This window comes from Meriones unguiculatus, chromosome 2 (genome assembly GCF_030254825.1).
Source record: "Meriones unguiculatus strain TT.TT164.6M chromosome 2, Bangor_MerUng_6.1, whole genome shotgun sequence".
In the NCBI taxonomy this organism is placed as follows: domain Eukaryota; kingdom Metazoa; phylum Chordata; class Mammalia; order Rodentia; family Muridae; genus Meriones; species Meriones unguiculatus.
In genome coordinates, this window is record NC_083350.1 from 129,308,523 (window position 1) to 129,330,291 (window position 21,769).

Consider the following 21,769-nt stretch of genomic DNA (forward strand, 5'->3'; position numbering starts at 1 on the left):
TGCGCAAGTAAATTCGTAAATATGGGGATCTGTGTCAGGAGACTAATAGATGATCCCAAGACAGCACGGGAGAGATGGGCACAGGCTCCTGATTAACTCAGGGATATGGAAATACGTGCATGGCTTCACCCGCACATGCAGATCTTTTTCTGGAAGAAAACAGCCTCAAATTCCCAAACACCAGGCTCTGTATTAATGTACACGTAAGCCAAAATTACAGAGCACAAGAGGGAAGGGGCTGCTTAGGACACGGAGCTCAGGCCACACTCAGATTGGGCTTCTGTGATGGTCAGTGTTAACTGCAAACACGACAAGGTCTAGAATCTCAGGGGAGATGGGACTCTAGGCATGTGAGAATTACCTTGATTGCATTCATTGAGGGGAAGGCCTGTCTTAATTTTGGGCTGGACCATCGCCTGGGTAGAGAATCCTTAACTATTTAAAATGGAGGTGAGCTGAGCACCAGTTTGTACTCGTTCCAATATAATGTGTATTTAGTAAGATTTTTTAAAAAATGTAGTGGAATTGAATATTTGTAGTGAAAATGCGATACTATAAGCACACATACAGAGAGAAAAGAGGCTGTGTACAAAGGAACAAAGTAAAAGATAACCAGAAAGGAAAGAATAGTGTTATAAGTACTGAGAGAAAGGAACAATCACATGAGAATTATGTATCAACAAGAAGAATTTCTTTTAAGAAAGGGAATAAATGAAAGGTTTTTTATATATATAATCAACAACGAGAAAAAGGAAAAAAAAAAGGATTTGTCTTTGTCGCGGGGTTTTATGGCTGTGAAGAGACACCATGATGATGGCGACTCTTATAAAGGAAAGCATTTAATCAGGGCTGGCTTACAGTTCAGAGGTTTAGTCCATTATCATCACAGTGGGAAGCATGGCAGCAAGTAGGTGCTGGAGAGGTATCTGAGAGTTCTACATCTAGATTGACAGCAGGAAGAGAGAGACACTGTGCCTGGCTTGAGTATCTAAAACCTCAAAGCCCACCCTCAGTGACACATTTCCTCCAACAAGGCTACTGGTAGTCCAACAAGGCCACAGCTCTTAATAGTTGCCATTTCCTACAGGCACATAGAGACTATTCTCATTCAAACTGCAGTCTTCAAAAAGTTGTTGACCAAGGAAACTTTCAAAAAAAAATAATAACCTGTAGGCGTAAAAAGAAAGCCCTATGGAAACACAGTGGTAGAAAGAAAAGGAATTAATGAGCACTCAAATTAGTGGCATGTAGCTATGCCATCACTATCTCTGTGCAATCAGTGTAATTAATAACATACATGCTCTAAGCTAAAGAAATCAGTAGAACTCAATTTTCATAATTAGATGAAGTTGAGACGAAGTGGGTGGATGTCAAAGCACATAGATTATTAAGTCATTCAAATCCGAAGTGTTAGGTATTAGTAATTCATAGTAAATTCCAAGGAAGAGTTTATGACTTCCAAATTAAAAAGAAAAAGAAGTAGAACAAAATCAATTTTGAAAAAGAAAAAAAAAAAGCATCAAAAGAGCCGGAAAAATAGAAGCTATAAAATAAAATGGTTTAAGCAAATAACAGTTACACAAACAATCCTATATATGTAACACACATACACATTGTGCACACACATACATGGCAAAGTTCAGTGTAAAAGATGCATTAAAAATATATACCTGTCTTGGAAAGGGGCACGGTGGAGATGAGGGAGGGAGGGAGGGAGGGACTGGGAGGGAATGAGGGATCGGGACACGGCTGGGATACAGAGTTAATAAAATGTAACTGATAAAAAAATAAATAAATAAAAAAAAAAAAAAAAAGAAACAAAAAAAAAAAAAAAAAAAAAAAAAAAAATATATATATACCTGTGATCACAGATTGGAAAGACCTAACATTGTTGAAATGTCCAAACTACTCAAGATCTATACCGTCAACGTTATTTCTATCAAAATAACACTAAGATTTTCAAGCCCCTTTCAAAACTACAGTGCTATTTTCAAAGAAATAGCAAAACAAAACAAAAAATCCTAAAATTCATGTGGATCCACAAAATTAACAAAACAATCTACAGCAAAAAGAACAAAGTTTAAAAAACTAAATATTAACTATGAATATATTTTACATGGTAAAGAAGACCAAGTGTTCTGCATCTCAAAACATCAGTACACTGGCATCAAAAAAAGACCTTTACTCCAGTGGAATGAATCAAAGCTCCACAGTAAACTCACATATTTACAGCCAATTAATTTAGCTAAGTGTACTGGTAAATAAGTCTTTCAACAAATGATGATGAGATAATTGAGTATCCACATGCAGAAGAATGAAACTGATCTGGGAACATTTTGACATGATATAAAAAGCTGAGGCAAGAAAAAAACAAAAGTAGACAGATGCAATTTGCATCAAATTGAGTCATTCCTGCACAGTTAAGAAAACACTCAAGATATCCCGAAAGCAACTTATAGAATGGCGGGAAATACTCTCAAACTACAATTTCCATAAGGAATTATAACCCAAAATATGCAAGGCACTCAACTTAGTAAAAAGAAAGCAACTGGCCACTCCAGCCTTCATAGGGAAACTGTTTCTCAAAGCAAACAATCAAGAAAAGAATGCAAAGGATAAGAGTAGATGCTCTTAAGAGAAGATATGTAAAGAGCAAATGCATCAATCAATGAACCTCAGGGGCTGGCAATGTGGCTTAGCGGTTAAAAGAACTCACTACTTGTTCAGAGAACCTGGCTTTGCCTCTCAGCACTCACAAGTTGGCTCAGTTCCGGGGGACTTGACACCCTATTCTGGTATCTGGGGGAACTGCATGCACACTTACATATAAGCAGGCACATAAAAACATAAGTAAACATATCTCCACAACACTAAGCTATAGGGAAATAAATATGAAACCCACAGTGCCGTAAGAGCTCATTTCTGCTAAAGTGGTTATTATAAAGAAAAAAAAGGTAAAAGACAGCAATCATCATTGAGGATGATTGAAAAAGAGAAGAACCCACACTACTGAGCAGACTGTAAACTAGTAAGATTGTTATGGAAAATAGTATGTAATCCATTGAAAGATTAAAAATAGGAGCACCATACGGTCCAGCAGTTCACTTCCGGCTTGAAGACAAAGGAAATGTAACCAGTTCATCAGGGATGCTGCAGTCGCTTATCACTGTAGTGCTATTCACAACAGCCAAGATGCAGAACCAGGCTCACATCACCATCACGTAAATCCACACACAAAAAATAATACTATCCAGCCAACAGCAATAACAGCCAAAACAAGACAGGACAAACGTTGCCATTTGCAACAACAAATAGATAGATGACTCTGGATGGCACTATGTGAATTACAGAAGAAGCCATGCCCAAAGCGACACATGCTACATGATCTCTCCTAGAAGATCTGAAAATGCTGACCTCACAGAAGCAGACAAGAGGGTGGTGGCTGGTAGACGCTACTGAGCAGGGGGAGCGAGGCTGATCAGATGGCATCAAGTTTCAGCTACATACACTACAGAGATCAACTGCACAACACAGGGGCTACAGTTGCTAATACACTGTGAACTTGAAAGTCGCTAAGAAAGAAGATCCTGTCTGTGTTTTTAAAACACACACACACATATACATACAAATACACACATACACACACACACAAATTATAAGTGCAATAGGTGACAGACATAATAATTGTTTCACAATTTATGCATATATCAATATTAAGCAATTAATATCCTACAAATACATATTAATTACATATTACATGTAAGTTATAGTAATTATATGTGCATATGTACATATATGTATGTATACATGTCAGAACAATGAAAGCCAGAATTCCTCCACATTTTACTGAGCAAAACAGACAAAAATGAAAATCATTATTGAGGATAAAGAGAATCATTTCATTTGGATGCACTTACCTCACCAGACACAGATCTCTTTAACTGGCGTCACCAACAGTTGACCTCAAATAAATACTATAGAGAGTATTGGGAAATTTCTAGCTATTGCTATTCGTCAGTCAAACAGAAAAATATAGCGAGGATAAAAATGAGCTGCATGACATGATATCTGTCATATGACAGAGCTACCAGTTGAAGTGCACATGACTTTCTTAAGCATATGGAGAACACACAGAGCATCATGTCATATTCACTCTGTGTAATATTCCAGGCCACAAATGACATCTCAGCAACATGTAATGGATACAATATAACATTCTTTCTGACCACAGTGAAATTAAAATAAAATTTGATAATATAAATATAAAACAGATATCCCACTTCCAATTAGTCTGTAAATCAAAGAAGCGATCATATTGAAAAACTTTTTACTAAATATAGATGCAAATAATAAACATTCATAAAAATTATAATATACAAATTTGTTTTGAAGAAATGTTTACTGCTAAATGGTAATAGTGGAAAAGTGATGTTTATTACCTAACTTAAAAAGCTGCAGAAAGAACACTTTCAAATAAAGTAGGGGGGGGGAAGCACAAAACAAGAGCAAACAAGAGGAAACAAAACAAGAGCAGGGATGCATTAAGGTGAAAACAGAGATACTAGGAAAACCAGCTGCTCTAAACAGGAAACAGACTAAACAGGAAGCAGACTACCTGTCTCTGGCTACCTCAGTTTGGAAGAAGACACAACTTAACCTCATGGATAAAATGGGATACTGAAGTACAGGCACAGCAGATTTTACAGTCAATGAATATTATGAATAACTATGTCACTACATCTTGAATCACAGTTACAAGAGAAGAAAGTATAAAACTGAGGTCTAATAGAAGGACAATTGGGGAGCAGAAAGTCTGAGCCACGCTGCTGAGGGAGGGGTAACAGTGAGAAAACAGTGGGTTCAAATGCCATTGCAGGCGAGAGCTACTACACTATCAAGAAACAAGCCACTATAATTAAAGCATAAGTTTCTGGAGAATTATATATATATTTTTTCATATATATAATTACAATATATTTTCATATATAATTATATAATATTATTATATAAATATATAATATAATTATAAAATATAATGTATTTTATATATAATTATATATATTTTCATATATATATGAAAATCTCTTAGCCAATTACAAGAGACCAGTATACTGTAATGCTAAAACCAGGTAGAGTCAGAAGGAAAGTAGAACGCTGGAACAATCTCTCTCTTGAATACAGATGTCAAAGTCCCAGCCAAAATGCCCGAGATGTGATTATAGAGTTATATCCAACATAGAAATAAGAACAGTTCAGCAGTATAAAAATCGTTAAGTATGAAATAAAATTAAAAATCATAAACGTTGTAAGATCAATGATGTAGAGACAACTGAAATAGACTCCAGCATCCATAATTTACCACAAAACAGAAACCTGTTACCAAAAAACAGGGATTCAAAGTAATATTTTTCATTTTTAAGACAATCTATCCTAAACATACCTTATTCTTAGTGAAGAATGGCAACAGTAAGATCCCTTATACCAAGACAGATATTTCTAATACAATTATGATTCTCAACCATGAGCCAGGCTTCTGTCCAGCTACAGTGAGCAGCAAACAGAGCGGCAACCATGGAGGAATAGATTGACAAGTTTTTCTATTTAAAATTAAGAATCACTGCTTACCAGAGGCAAAGCATAAAAGTTAGCCTGCACTGCAAGCGGGCAGCGGTTGGTGGCCACAGCAGACACTGGCTGGGGTGACCTCGGACTGGAAAAGGGCTGCAGAGCCTCGCCAGCTCCTGTGCTGTGATGGCCTCAGTGGGACTGTGGTCCTCGCCCCGCTCAGTGGACTTGCAGATCCATTTTCTCAAGGCTCAGTGTGCCCTTATGTTGGTGATAAAAGAAGAAAGGGCTACAGCCAGCATCATCTAACATGCTCAGCAAAAGGAACAAACAACATGCTGACCTACCAGAAGCCTGTCCAGCAGGCCAGAAGAGATGTGAGGCAATAAAAACAAAACAGAAGAAAAAAAAAAAAGACAAAAAAAAACACCTTCTCACTTAGCTCCTCCAATAGGAATACAGCCTTGCCGATATCTTGGTCTTAGCCTAAGGTAATTTTCATCTGAGACTTCAGATCTGTCTGCAAAACTTTAAGAAAACAAATTGGCCTATTGGTTTATGTCACTAAATTTGTGGTGATTTGTTGTGGAAGGAATACAAAGCTAATAGATACATGTATACTAGGAGTTAGAGGAGAGAAATTTTTATGCATAATAAAAAGTAGATAATAAAACAACACAAAAAACTACAAAACCATTCTGGTATGACAAACGAATGAATACTAGATACTAGCAAAATTGTACAGACAAGAAGATAAACTAGTCAGAAAACTGCATAAAACACAAATGACAATTATTTATGTACATGAAACAACTGTTTTCTTTTTTTTTTTAAGATAATTTCACTAAGTAGTTGAGGCTAGCCCAGAACTCATAATTCTTTTCCTCTACCTACCAGAAGGGAAAACAATTGTTTTCTGAAATGATTACACAAATTATACTTCTTTTGAAGTAAATATTACCTGATACTTGGAATATCAGAGAAAAAAGAAATGGGGAAAAAAGGCAACCCCAAATACATCCCGCATCAGGATTCCCAGCAGTCCCATGTATCCTTTTACAGGTTTTGAACAGCTAAAGACCAAAGGATCTTGAAGGAAACACATACAGAAAACAGGAGCTAAGACAAACAGGAAGCGAATTCAAAGAAATACAGTGCCAAGTGATGCAGCAGAGTGACAGAAAAGCAGGCTCCCCAGCACAATGTGCTCTGGCAAAGTCCAACCAACAACTACTCACAAACAAAAACTAAATAAAAGAGCAAGCAAATAAATAAATAAAGTTCAGTCATTCAACATGAGTCAACCATATTGTCCAGAGAGCAGAACAATTAACACATGGAAAGAGGGAGAGAGAGTGTCTCACTCTGACTTGTTGCTTTTTCCTCTTCAAGAGTCAGCAAGCGTGACATTGGGTTCTAGAAACTGTGATTCTACAGTGCGTCAAAGAACTGGAGGACAAACCATTTGTCCGGCTCTCAAAGCATCTCCCTCCTCTTCACAGAAAGGGTATCCCATCTCATATATAAAGAACATGGTGGCAAAGGCGAGGCTAGACCATCTGGGAGCCAATGAGAGAGAAAGGGAGGGAGGGAGAGGGAGAGAGTAGGGGGAGAGTGGGAGGGGGAGGGAAGGAGAGAGGGAGAGGAAGGGAGAGAGAGAGAGAACTCTCCTTCATGGATCTCACAACAACAAATGGATCTTGGTGATTGCTCTCTGTGCTTACCTGTATTAGCATCTGAACAGGTTAACAGAGTATCCCAACTGCAAATCCAGGCTCTCTGCTCCCAACGTGAAAGGAAGTTCCACATAGCTCAAATTGAGTGGTAGCCTGCCTACAGGACAAGCACCGGACTCACACAAGGACCTGGCCCAGGGAAGAGCATGGCCTCCACAACTAATTCTAGCAAAAAGCAAGAGGTACTTGTACTATATCTGAGGGTTTAACAGAGCTCTGACATCTCCTCTCCCTGCTAGGTCCTGCCCAGGGTGGGACACAATGACCAGCCAATTCTCTCAGAGATGGGACTGGCTGTGTCATTCCTAGAAGAGGAATAGCACGTCACATGACCTCAAAATGAAAACCTCAGCCGTGCATTTCTACTGGACAAAGCAGCTGCTGTCGTTTATCTTTATGACTCCATCTGCGCTTGGAGCCCTCCTGCACCTCTGTCCAATTGTTGAACTATGATAGTGGTGCTAGATGGCCATCCAGGAGCACAGTTTGATTGGAGAGCTTGGTCAGTGGTATTTCTAGATAGCAGATTCTGCCCAGTTGACCCTCTAAATCCAAATCATTAGCAGCAAATGACCCACCCACCTGCCCAGGGCTGCCATGAGCTGACCCACCCAAAATCAGTCTAGATTAATGGCGAAGCTCTCCCATTCAAAAGGACACCCATAAAAGCCAAAAATGGCTGGCTTTCTTTTTTTTTCTACAGGCATCAGTGTAAGGATGGGGATCATAAAGACTTAGATCATCATGGCAACTCCGAAAGAACTTATAAAGTTCTAACAATGGTCCTGAAGGAAAGAGAGATGTCTGAAATGACACACAATACAGAATAATGTTTTAAGGAAGTTCGGGAAAGAGAAAAAGTTCTGCTCCATCTCTAGGAATCGGCTGCTTCATCTTCCACTCAGCTCCATTCTTTTCTTAAAAGCATCATTCATTCTCCTTCCAACTGAGCTCTCCTGTGTACTCTCACTTCTTCCCAGTCTCCTGTGACATACTGGGGTTACGTGCAGTTAGCTGCTTCTCTATAACTGCATGCATTAGGTCTTTTGTTGTTGTTTTTCATTGTTGTTGTTTTGGGTTTTTGTTTGTCGGGTTGGTTGGTTTTCGAGACAAGAGTTTCTCTTTGTAGCCTTGGCTGTCCTGGACTCGCTTGCCTCCCCGGAGTGCTGGGATTACCCGGTTCAAGCATGAAGTCTTAGTCTTCCATCACTGCACCTATCACTGTCTGGTACCCAGTAATCACTCAAGATATGTGGGCTGAGTGGATGGATGCTGCCCGTACAAGAGAGGAAAAAAATCAGGAAATAGGCAGCAGTTGATCTATTCACATATTGTTTTGTTTTGATGTCACTGCTAATGGGAAGTTTAGGGAAGTGCCCAGAGGGGAAAAGACTTAGCATTTGAAAAATCCTAGTATGTTGTGTGATCCGTATTAGTGTTCTGAGACTTAGTACTGGAAAAACTGGTGGTAACTCCAGAGAATCTCTATTTCCTCCCTAGAGTCTTTTTTTGTCTTTTTGCTTGGGGCATAAATAGAAGCCTTAGGCAAAGAGAAGAGGCAACCCCACTGCCCATGTGTTGGGAAAAGACCCCTCCTATGTAATTGGATGCTAAAAAAGAAAATTTCTTTTCGTAAGTCGCAGGATTTTGGCTGAAGTTCAGCCACATACCTAGTCCAAGCTGAATTTGGGTATAGCCCTAATAATTACAGTTACTCTTTAGAGAAAGAGCCCAAGAGGGTTACCTGGAGATGCATTCCAGATGTACGCAGGTATGTGAACAGCTTGGTAATGAAGATGTAAACCGGATGAGGCCATTTTGGGCCTCCCAGCCTTCTCGGCAATCGCTCGAATGCTAGGAGATGTTCCCCAGCCATCTAACAAACACCAGATGCCTGCCCAGGCTCACAGGCTAGAGTGTTAAGGAGAAGGGGGCCAGAACCCCAAATCTAAATGCCTTTGCAGTTATCAATCTGCTAAGAATTGTAATCGAACAGAAACAATTCTCTTTAGTCCATCGTTCCTGGGAGAGGTCCTTATATGTCCCACACTCACATGCTGCTTTTCTCTCACAGCAGAGTGACTGATGTAGTGACGTTGCAAAGGATACTCATCCCTACTCCATCACCGGGAAAGATTCCTGGACCCGCTCTCCCCAATACTGGATATTTGAGTCACCTGTATTCTTCCTCTTTTCCATTTAAGTTTAGATATGACTTACTTTTTTTCCCAGTAGTCACCAGGATTAGGAGATATGTTCAAAGTACTCCCTGGGGCCGGAGACAAAGTATTTGTTACCAAAGCACCAAGCTGCAGGATATTTTACTCCATGAGCCCTCTCTGAAATAATTGGCACAACACAGAATACATGTGGAAAGAAATTAACTTGGAGTAAATGATTGAAAATTTCCATGGGTCAGGTCCACCAACAACTATGCATTAAGAATAACTAGTAAACTATATGGGAGTGTGTAGTGGGGAATAGAGCCTTTGTGGTCACATGAGCTTGAGCTTCATTTGAGATTGGCTATGTATTATTAGGATGTGACGTATCTTGTTTCGAGCTTTAGTGGAGCATCTTTAAGAAGACCACACACCTATTGGAGGCAGGGAAGCAAATGGTTGATATATAAAGATTATTTAATGCATGATTTAGGTAGGGTGAGGGTACACTCCCATGTTGTCCCTGAAGTCCTGAGGGGAAAAACCTCAACCAGCCCCACCTCGGCTCTTACAGTTCTGAGCTGTCTAAGACACAGAACCTTTCTTCCTTTGCTTTGTAGTCACTCACGTCTCTATACCTTCACTCTGTCGTAACTGCTGGGATAAGCAGCTGATAATTCATCACTGTTGGACTTGCCCTGATGGGTACTATTGAGACCTTGTCCAGCTGTGCACCAAGTCTAGTAGCGCTTTTGTTTGCTGGAAGGATCATGGTGGAGGGATTAGGAACCTTCAGATGACAGAGGGCCCATGGCTTCCACAAGGTGACATTATCACTGTCTGTAATCAAACTGAAAGTCTGGAAAACTGCCTATGGGGGGAGGATCTGACTTGGTTTCTGTTCTGGTGAGTTTTATGTCAGTTTGACATAAGCGACACTTACTAGGGAAGAGGGATTGAGAAAGTGCCTCCCCTAGATTAACCTGTGGGCAAGTTTGTGATGTATTTTCGTAATTAGTGAGTGAGGTGGGAAGCCCCAGTCCACTGATGGTGGTCTCAACCCTGGACCGGTGGTCCCCGGGGGCCTCAGGAAACTAGGCTGAGCAAGGCAGTAAGCAGTGCTCCCCCACAGATGCATCCAGGTTCCTGCCATGTTTGAGTTCCTGCCCTGACTTCCTTCCATGACAGACTGCAATGCACAAGTCTCAGAGAAATGAACCCTTTCCTCCCCAAGGTGCTTTTTGTCATGTTGTTTTACCACAGCAGTAGAAACCCATTAAAACAGCTCCCATCTCTCAGGTGTCTGTGGCTTTGACCCACAATTTTTCCAGAACTTTCCATGGTTACACGATAACCTCTCTGGTTGATATTTGGGGTTGGGAAGCCTCTGAGCTGCCTGGTGAAGGGCTGGTAGCCATCACCAAGCTGATTGTCTCTCCGGGTTGGCCTAGGACAAGACCAGCCTCTGAATGAGGAGGGACAGAATTCTTGTCAGAATATTCTTCACTTGCACATGGCACTTCTTCAAGCCCCATCTCAAAATGGGAAAATATCAATCGGCTTTGTCGAATTCAAGAAACAATGGCTAGGGATCAGTACTGGGTGGCTTTGAGACCGTCCCATGAATAGCTTGTAAATTCAAACTTTGGAAGATACCAGTATTGTCCAGAAGTCATTTTATTACTAAAATATGGGACATGTTAAGAGTTTCTATATATGATGAGGTGTATGTGTATGTTATGTGTGGCAGTTTAAATGAGAATGACCTCTGTAGACTCATATATTTGAATGTCTGTTTCTCACACTCAGTGGAGTGTTTAGGAAGGATTAGGAGGTGTATCCTTGTTTGAGGAGGCGTGTCACTGTGGGTGAGCTTTAAGATTTCAAAAGCCCTTGCCAGGACCAGCCCCACCTCCACCCCCTCACTGCCTGCCTGCTTGCCTCCCTGTAGATCTGGATGTAAATATTTAGCTACTGGTCTGGTAACATGCCTGCCTACCATCATGCTTCCTGCCATGCTGATCATAGACTAAACCTCTGAAAATGTAAGCAAGCCCCCAATTAAATTCTTTCTTTTATAAGATGCCTTGCTCATGCTGTCTCTTTGCAGCAATAGAACAGTGAAGACTACGTATGTGTATATGAATGTGTGTGTTTCCCTTATAAACACATAATTTAAAAAAATGGTACATAGTACCTTTGTAGGACTCTCAATGGCATAGTTACAGGAAAACAGAGAAGGTGGAAATCATGTATGGATGAATGTCCTGAGATTTGTCATCGAATTCATAAAGTTACTGATTAGAAGCCTGCTGTAATAGCCAGTGGTCCTAGACAGGGCCTGCTGTACTCTGACCGGTGCCCAGCTTCAGCCCAGAAACAAAAGCAGGAAATAAGGAACCAGAGCTAGCTGGTCAGGACACGTGAGGGGCAATGCAGGATGAGAGCAGTTGAAAGGCGTGGCCACACCTTACCACATTTGCTACAGGAGAACTAGCTCTATTTGAGGAGCAGATATAGAAGCTCTTTAAAACGAATTCTCATGGACATTAGCTCAGGAGAGGTGTTAGGCAAGAGCTCCCCAGGTTAAACTCCAGAATCACATAGCGGGGGTTACTTAAGTATGGTTGCTATGGTCCCAACTCAGAAGTCTTGACTCTGCAAGTGTGATACAAGGCCTGGGTATCTGCATTTCTAGTGAGTTCCCTGGGTGAGGCAGGTGATGATGCTGGGGTCATGCAATGAGAAATGCTGTAGGGACATTCCCTGCCTGAACCTGCTGGTCAGTGTTTGGGATCCCAGACATATGAACCTAGGGAACTGATTGAAAACCAAGTCTCCAGTAGCCCCACTTCTTCCTCTGAGAAATAGGTCAAATAAAACAAATAACAACAACAACAATATCATTTCAACGACAAATACCAAAATCCATCTGTAAATGAGTTTTTATTTGGTTTTGGTTTTCAGAGACAGGGGCTCACATTGTAGCCCAGGCTATATTGGAACTCACTAGGTAGTATAGGCTGACTCAAACTCACAGTGGTCCTCCTGACTCAGTGTCTTAAATTCTGGGATTCAGAATGAGCCACTATACCCAACTTTTATAGGTAAAAATTACTCCATGAGCAGTGGGGACCTCTGAAGGCCTTTCTCTTGAGACTGACCTTTGACATTTGTGTAAATTTCACGTGGGACGTTTTAGGAGAGCCTCAGAGCATCTCACCAGCCTGCAGTTACCGCGGTGGAAATTTTCAGAGCAGATTTTATTTAGCACAGCACACACGGGAACTGCTGGAGATTCTGCCCTGGTGAGGTGAAGGACAGAGGAATGCGCACGTGTCTTCCTTTTCCCTGCTCTTGAGGATCCTGCGGCCTGGGGTACAAGGAATCCCCTAGGAGCAGAGCTTCTAGAAGCCTCCTTGTATTCAAGGGTCAGACCTGCTGGGTAGGGGGGAGTCTACTGTAGGTCCTGTGCCTGGTGGACAGCCTTGATAGAAAGTACAGTAGTCTTCAATAATCAGAGCAGAGAGACATTTTTATAAAGAAACTTTATTACCTAATTCCCGTATACAACAAATATTGGAAAAGGCTTTCATGTCACTTTTCAAAAGAGTTAAACTATTAGGAGAAAGTTATTAAAAAGCTTTCTGGGTCAAAAACCTACACAATCTTCCAAACAAATGGTGCTGGCTTCCATCGTTTTCATTCTGACAGCAAGATAGCTGCCTCGGAGAGGCTTTGTTCCAGCTGCTACGTCATTTGCATTAAAGGCGGTAAGTACATAGAAGTGAAGAGTTTAAATGCTCAGGAATACACTCGCTGCTGCTGCTGCTGCTGCTGCTGCTTCTTCCTTCTGGTCTGCCCAACATGCTCATATGGACATACTTCCTGCCTCCCAGCACATCTCTGCATTGCCCAGTGGTGCAGTGAGGGCTGGGATGCGGGCAGGGGGGACCACGCATCTCCTGTGCTGAATGGCAGCACTCCCACAGATCACATACACCTCACCATATTGCCTTGGTTCACCGCACTCCATATCCTGCGAAAGTAAATCTAGTGCTCGACAGCTGACATTATTGCTCACTGACATTTTAGCAATATATTTCTTTAACATAAGACAGAAATATATTGAAATTTGAAACCACTTAAGCCCCCCAAAAAGGCAATCTGGAATTAAACTGCATGCACACATCTTTCTTTTTTTCTTTCTTTCAATGGATGTTCCATACTTTTTAAAAGTTGGTGCTGGAAAAAGCTGGCTTTTGTTAAAAAACAAAACAGTAAAAGTTTTTTGAAAAAACAAGGGTTTTGTTATTGTTATGGGTCAAGGTGTGTGTGTGTGTGTGTGTGTGTGTGTGTGTGTATGTGTGTGTGTGTGTTTAATGCTATAGGAAGAGCAGCAACCGGAGTCTGTAGGGAAAGAGAAACTCCTCATTTGTCTTCTTTGTCTACTCCAACACTGTAGCTTATGTCATAGGGACCCAGAGGAGGGCACCACATAGAAAGGAGTGGACAGAAAGGGCTGTGTGTGTCTCTGAAGGACAGATGTCAAGCTGTGGGTGAGACCCATGTCTGTCCTTGGCTGCCCTACATGGGATCCTTCATGGTGTTATGAAGACCCTTATAGAAGTCTGGACTTTCCCCTTGTTTCTAGAGAAGAGAGAAACCTGTGAGGTCCAGAGTAGACCTAAGCTTGGGGTGAAACATGTGGGTTCAGGGAACCGTGATTGCTCAGGTGACTTTCCTGTTTGTCCAGGTTAAGAGCCTGAACTTCTCTAGAAGTGGGTAATGATGGAGACTCACCAGGATGGCAGGCCCTCCAGGAGGTGCCTGGAGAAGGCCAGAAACTCCTAGACATGGTGCTCTCACCTGACTTGTCCCATCTTTTTATTGCTTCCCACCAGGTCGACAGAATCACATGTCTGCTCTCACTGTCTTCGGTGCTCAGAAGGAAAGATGCTGATCTTCATTAAAAATTTAGAAACCTAAGTATCTTTTAAAGCCGCAGTTCAAGACTAGCATTCAAAATCACAGTGCTCCCTTGTGAGACAAGCACTGTTAACTTCTATCACCTTTGTTCAGCCCTGTGAAAACCTCAAGCAACCACACAGAGCTTCTCCAAGCAAAACCTGCCATACTGCCACAAGAGAAAGGTCTGGCTTTGCCTAACTGTTTCCATACCCATCAACCGAGTCCACCTCTGCTTCTTTCCATTGTAAATGCCTGCTTTGTGGCCTTGCAGGGGTTAGGGGTGGGGCATTACAACCAGATCAGTGTGATTTTACCATACTGATCTTATTTGTACAGCAATATAGTAAATTTTGCCCTGAGAGTAGCAATATATTTCATAAATATATGAGGCCTATTGTGGACATGAAGATATAGGCACATCGGGTTAAATGGCTTGTCCCTCATACGCACAGTGAGGTGTGGAGTTTGGGCCTGACTATTCTGCCTTAATGCCCAACATCTTTGCTTGGGCCTCCTGATGCTATGGAGAAGTTTGGTTTAGGTGTGGTACCAGTAAGATCCTGCGGACCCTTCTGCGAAGCGTGAGATTATTCAGTACCCAAGACTACACGTTTGTTCTTCTCTGACCTTTCCCTTTTCTACCATCTTGGTGAAGTGTGTTGTCCCAACATTTTATTTTGCACTGGGGAATCTTCCAAAATGCTCTCCCAGATGTCATTCCCATGAGGTGTGCAGAGAAAGGCTTTTACAAAGGCAATAGGCAAGCCTTCTTCCTTGTGAACTTTGGACAAAACCCGAAAGCAGCGTTTTACAGTTGTCTTACATTCCCCTGTTTTCAATGGAAAATAATATAAAATAAAGACCTGCCCACGAGGTAATGTTTACGTCTCTGCTGCAACCCCCAGCGAGCCCTCTCAGATCTGGCAACAATCTAACATGAGGAAAGACTTTAGACCTTCACACCCTTTTAGTGAGAAAAAACCTTAGCTCAGACTTTCCACAGAGCCTAGAAATCTAAGACAGCACTCCATCTTTACCGTAAGGCCACATGTCTGGATGCCCTGCCTTTCCCGGCTCTGCTCCCCTCCCCTGAGCACTAGTTCTCTGATTTCACCAAACAGCTCCCACCTCGAAGTCAGAAGGGGGTGCCTAGAACAACAAGGCTTAACGGAAGGTGTGTGCAGGAATAAAACAATGCTCCCGAGGCTACTCGGAGGCTTGGGAAGAGGCTGCACAAAGCTATCTCCATTTGCAAGACCTACACACAGTTCTGGACCTAGTCAACAGCAGAATACACGAATGGGCAGAACTCCCATCTGAACAAAAAAAAAAAAGAAAAAAAAAGAAAATACAATTTCAACAGCATACACTGCCCTGATAGCGTCTGAAAAAATAGCTCTGTTAAGAGAAACCGTTTTTGGTTTTTCGATCAGCTGTGCGTTAAGTACACTTTGTTTCCACCGGATCCTGCAGCTGGCGCCCCGATCCTACAGCTCAGCTCTGTCCGCCACCGCTGGGCTGCCGCTCTCTCTGCCACCACCTCCTTCCGCCTCAGTGCTGTCTGCAGGGCTGAAGGACAACGATGCTGAGTTGATGCAATATCTTTTGCCAGTCGGACGAGGCCCATCGTCAAAAATGTGCCCAAGATGAGCACCACACTGCAAGAGGAAAAAGGGGGCTTGAGGCAGATGCATGCACAAAGCAGGCTTTTGGGGGGGGGGGTTGGGGGAGGAGTGGTCCAAGCGGATGGATGGCCTATGTCGGGATGCTGGAAAGCACCCTGGACCATTTCTAACCTGCCTGTCAATAGCTGCAGAGATGCTCTCAGGCAGGCTTTGCACCGCAGGCCGAGAAGAAAAAACACTGGAGTGTGCGTATCAGGAACCATTTAGGAGCCACCGTATGTTTTGATCTGTGAACCCTCTCAGCCAGCTGGAAAATGACTGCAGTAATTTTATGAATTGAATTGACCCTTGATCTCCCCTTGTAAGAAACAGGGCAGAATGCAATCTCTTCCCCCCTGGCATGACTTTTGGCTTTGGATGGGTGGGATTCAGATATGCAGAAGTCCACTGTAAAAGATACTGTTTAACTGGCCATGACAGAGGTGATGGTTGTTTTCATAGGCTGTAAAACTTAACATCAGCACTGGATGTTCTTGGAGCCCAGTGAAGCAGTGACGAGACCCAGGAGATTTACGTCACGGTCACCACGGCTGCAAGTGTGTCAAGCGGAAAGTCTCCAGTACACACAGTCGATTTTTCCTAGCTCCCAATGGGTGGATTGTCACACTGGCTGTTCTTCGCACAAAGGAACTACAGTGCAGACGAGGAAGAGGCTGTGCACCTGAACCAAAGCTCTTGCCTACTTGGAGCACGGAGGAAGGAGAGGGTTGGACGGAAGGGTAGTTGGTTATGTTGCATCCAAGAGAGACACGGCCTGGACGCAGCTTCTCCACAAAGGCTGGCTACTGGCTACTCGCCTGCACTGGCCTGTTTGAGGCCGAGCACAGCTCCGGATGGTGACATGCACCACCTGCCCACATCCCCCGCTTCTTCTCAGCAGGGGCAGGCAGGTAGATGGAGGCATCAGTGCACTCCAACAGGCTTTGGAAATACAGAACTCACCCAGCAGTGAGGAAGCCAACGGCTGGACTAAATGATTCCCACAGACTCATTTAATTGGCAGTTATGAAGTTCCCCGTCCATGCCAGGGACTGCTATAGGCCCTGAGCCTCTGGGAACTTAACTGTCAGTGGGGGATACTGGGAATAAACAAAAAAACTGGTGACTCATTGAGTGTGGCCAGTAGAAATTGTCCAGTGAGAGGGAAAGTGCGGGGAGGAGGTGTAAGGGGGCCTCCTTGGTGGCTTGAAGCACACGTGAAGGAAATGGCTCTCTGGGTGAGGGAGGGAAGAGTGGGGATTACGGTAAACATGTGACAGAAATGGCTTATGGATGATTTATTCATTCCTCCCACTGAGCTGTTTATAAGACACTTGCAAACTGTAAAGGGCGCACGAACTGACAAGGGAGTCGGGGCACAAGTGCACATGATGAGAGGGAAATGATGGAAGATGTTCATCACAATGGAAACGCCTGGAATCTCAGCTTTCCCTCTCAAGGTGCTAAGCTCAATACTAAAGGGTTCTCTGGTTACTAATAAACAGGACCAATAGCACCTTTGGTTCCCCGGCACTTCCATGTTAAAGGTGCGCCCTCGCGTTACTGCCAACATACTGTGTCAGTTTATTAAAGAACTAAAAATGAACCCTGAACTGATTTGATCTTTTGCCTGAAAAAAATATTAAACAGGCCTAAAAAAAAATAAAAAAAAAAACAAGTTTTGCCTTATTTGACCACAGTCTATGCAGGCTTAGGTAATCTCAGGTTGCTTTTCCTTCGTACCAACAACAAACGCAAAATAAATTCAGGAATCGGCTGCTAAGATGCACCAGCAAGAATCCATATGCTGACCCTGTGGATGAAGGAAATCACCTATTTGTGCTGCCAAAGCCTCCAGGGTGCAGGCTGACAGGAACAGCATTCTCAGTGCCTATGCACTGTGCAGGCCTCGGGCTTTGATCACTCAGTGTCTGAGGGGGGAAGTTTGCATAGAAAAGCCTGAGGTGAAGTGAACGTCCATGCACGCTGGTAATTATTGAGACAAGCAAGCTTCCTGGGCAAAAGAAACAACACTCCCCCCCACCCCGCGCTAAAAGTCTAATAAGGATAAATTTGAAGCTGGTTAGAAGTCATGTGGTCTTCTCTTCTTACATTTTTCGGTGGTCAAATGATATGGATCCAATCTGTTGAACTAAGCTGATTTTCAGTGTGTCCTTTGTTTGCTAACTAGAAACTGGTCCTCCCATTATACATATACAAAACAGGACGTTTCACTTCGAAACATAACCCTGGTCCAAGCAAAAGGAACAGAGAAAAGAGGACACGGTTAGGAGATGACAAACAAGGCTTAGGCTAGGGCAGTGCCCTGAAAATGAAGAGATGACTTCATGGTGCCCATCACAGGGCGCTTGAGAGGCTCACAGGTGGCGGAGGGTGGCTCTGGCGTTCACTGCCACCTCTGCCACCACACCGGTGCCTGCCATTCACTGTCTGCTGTTTCTCAGGGAGGACTAACCACGCAGCATGCCTCCTCTCAGGTATACGGGTCTGGGCTTACGAGTATAGAAGCCCAAAGGGAGCTCACATGGAGCCCATTCCCTCCAGCTTCTGGCCCGGCCAGGGGCAGGGATGATGGATGGAAGTTGTCAGTGATGCATTGTTTCCTCGGCCGCCCGAGAGCTCTGCCTCCCTCACCCCAGCCATTTGGCAAAGCACTGGGCTCATTCGGCACACCTGGTAGTAACTGAAGCAAACTGGTTGCCTGATGAAGAAATCTCTGAAACCTGCTGTTAGCGATTTCATCCAGGAATAGACTCTGGTGTGCGCTCTCAGACTCCTTTCAGTGCTTACGCAGCTCTTTATTTTACAGAGGAACACCGCACCTGAGTATTCCACTCCGCATCCCAGAGGTGCTTGTGAAAACAGTTCAAAAGGAAAAACTAACTCTCAGAGGGGTCCTTCCTCACTTAGGTTTCCCACTCAGCTCTGTTCAGAGAGGGAGCCTGCAGAGAACCCAGAGGAAGGCCATCCTAGGGAAGAAACCAAGAATCAAATTTAAGTCAAGTCCTTAAAGTCTGACTAGCTCTCAGCCCAAGGAACGCAAGCAGCGCGCGCCCTGCCATTGCATAGCTCTGCGCTGATGTATTTCCCACTGTCTCGGGGATCGTTCTCCTCGCTGCTGATGGGACGCTTGGGCTTTTTCACTGTCAGTCTCTCTCAAGTGTTTGATCTGCGGCATGAAGCACTTTCAAAGCTAGGCCTTCCCACTTGGGCACATGGGCGAAAGGGGAAAGGAAAAAGGTTTTCACAAGCAAAGCAATTTACTTTGCCATTAGCCCCGTTTCCTCCCACGGTTCCCGAGGACACCTGTGTGCAAGCAGGGGCCCTGACTCTCTGTGCTTGCAATATTAATCTTTTGTCAAGGAAATGATCGTGAACTCGCCAGGTTTGTGTTAGAATTTTACAGAAAGATCAAGAAAAAGAGAGATGGGCTGTGAGTCGGAGGCCCTGCCGTGAGGCGTGGGCATCTTCAATCATCAACAATATAGGACTTGTCATCTGCAGAAGATTAATAAGGCATGGAGGCTCACTGAGAATTGCTTAGCTTTTGAAACATTCTTTGTGTTTGTGGGTGTTCACCTTTCTGTTGGTTTGGTTAATGAGATAAATTAATAACGATCTAAAACAAGTGTGAAGGACTCTGATTGATAGGCTCTAGCAGTAACAGAGTGCAGCTCAAGGAAACTGATTTGATGGGTTCCCTTCAGGATCACGAGAGAAAGTGAAGCGACTTATTCGTCTCCTGAAGGAAGAACCCCCAACTGGCTGGACTATCACTTAGCCATCTAGCTGACATCTTTGACTGAACTCCCAGCTCGGGGACTAGGGAAACTGGGCCAGATAGGGACTCTTAGAGCCTCTGAGCTGGGAAGAGAGGCAGTGTCTCCCTCAGCTTAAAGACAAAGCCTTTTGAAGTCCTGGTCAGTCTGGAGATGAGACATGGAGGAGGTGGAAATTAATTGTGGGAGAAACAGGTCCCTGCCACCTCCCCATGACAACAGAGAGAAACAGTGGCCTTTACCACGGGGCACCTTTTTTTTTAAATTACCCCATGTTGGCATGGTCTCTTTGGTAACCTCAGGGCACCTTTGTAAAAGCCTTTCCAGAACTCCTGCTGATGTTATCTCTGCCTGGCACAGAGAAAGAAGGAAGACCATTCCAACCAGCAATTACAGGAATTAGAAACAAACAGATCAGAAGTGAGGGACGTGGGGAAGGTTTATAGCTCCTGTCTCAGTTTTCCCATGCCTTTAAAAATATTTTTCAGAGAACTTAGAATTTAAAATGGGCCATGAGCAGAAGAAAAGTGGGCGCATAATAAACTTTAAAATGGTTTATTAAAAAAGAGGGATCCTCTGAGGCTGGTGAGACGGCTCATTGGGTAAAGTCATTGCCAGTGAGCCACAGCAGGACGTGGGTTCAATCCCTGGAATGCACACAGTGGAGAGAGAGAAATGGCTTCTGCAAGCTGTTGTCTGACCTCCACACACAGGCTGTGGTGTACGCACTTGAAAAGGAGGAGGAGGAAGGCACACACACACATACACACACGTATGTGGGCTAGTAGCCTTAAAAGGTTTACTTGTTGCCATGTACCTACCCCACAAATTGCAGAGTACCATCCTGTATTATTTTTAATTTTTAATTAAAGAAAGTGAAGCGACTTATTGGTTTCCTGAAGGAAGAACCCCCAACTGGCTGGACTATCACTTAGCCATCTAGCTGACATCTTTGACTGAACTCCCAGCTCGGGGACTAGGGAAACTGGGCCAGATAAGGACTCTTAGAGCCTCTGAGCCGGGAAGAGAGGCAGTGTCTCCCTCAGCTTAAAGACAAAGCCTTTTGAAGTCCTGGTCAGAATTTTCTGTCAAAATTTTTAATTAGAAATTGAATTGCATTAAAGCAAATGTCGGGGAATCATGGCGTTCTTGAACATCCTTTCCAATTCAGTTCCTTGCAGTGTTTCCCCTCCCCTTCCACACACTCCTGTCCAGCAGAGAGTTCCACAATCAGATTATATAAATGCAAGTCTCAGCTCTGCCATTAGAGCAACATGACTCTACCCAAACTCAACTGCCTTCTCTGAGACTCAGTTTCCCCAACTGTAAAATGAGGAGCATACGTTATCATGAGCATTAACCAGGGGAGCACAAGAAAATGGCGCCGTGCGGGCAGTGCCCAGAGCAATTATTAAACTGCAGTCTCTGGGGCTCACTGTGCAGGCAGTGCCCAGCACAATTAAACTAGAGTCTCTGGGGGTCACTAGAGTCTCTGGGGGTCTCTGTGAAGGCAGTGCTCAGCACAATTAAATTAGAGTCTCTGGGGATCAAACCCAGCAGAAGGGAATTCCATCCTCATGATCAGATAGACCCATTTCTCAGAGGTGAGCAAACTGAAAACATGAGTTAAAAGAACAAAAAAAAAATTTCTTTTTTCGAGGGAGAGGGAAGTTTTCATATGTGAAAGATGGTATACTTGATAATCTTACATTTTAATTGAAAGCAGAAATTCTCAGAATGTATCATCTACGTGTAAGAAATTACCAAAGAATGAACTTAATAATTAAAACACACACACACACACACACACACACACACACACACACACATACACACACACACACAAATTCATCAGATAGTTGGGTTCAAAC

The 21,769-nt window shown here is 43.2% G+C and overlaps 1 protein-coding gene across 2 annotated transcripts in view; it reads right to left on the reverse strand.

The window, feature by feature from the left end:
• Positions 1 to 12,992: 12,992 nt before the first annotated feature.
• Positions 12,993 to 21,769, reverse strand: part of Msrb3 (methionine sulfoxide reductase B3) — a 119,588-nt gene continuing 110,811 nt past the window's right edge. For both annotated transcript variants that reach the window (XM_021652208.2, XM_060378125.1), the window contains one exon: positions 12,993 to 16,092. In XM_021652208.2, the coding sequence (XP_021507883.1) occupies positions 15,922 to 16,092 (171 nt within the window). In that variant the 3' untranslated portion in view covers positions 12,993 to 15,921. The remainder of the gene's footprint in view (positions 16,093 to 21,769) is intronic.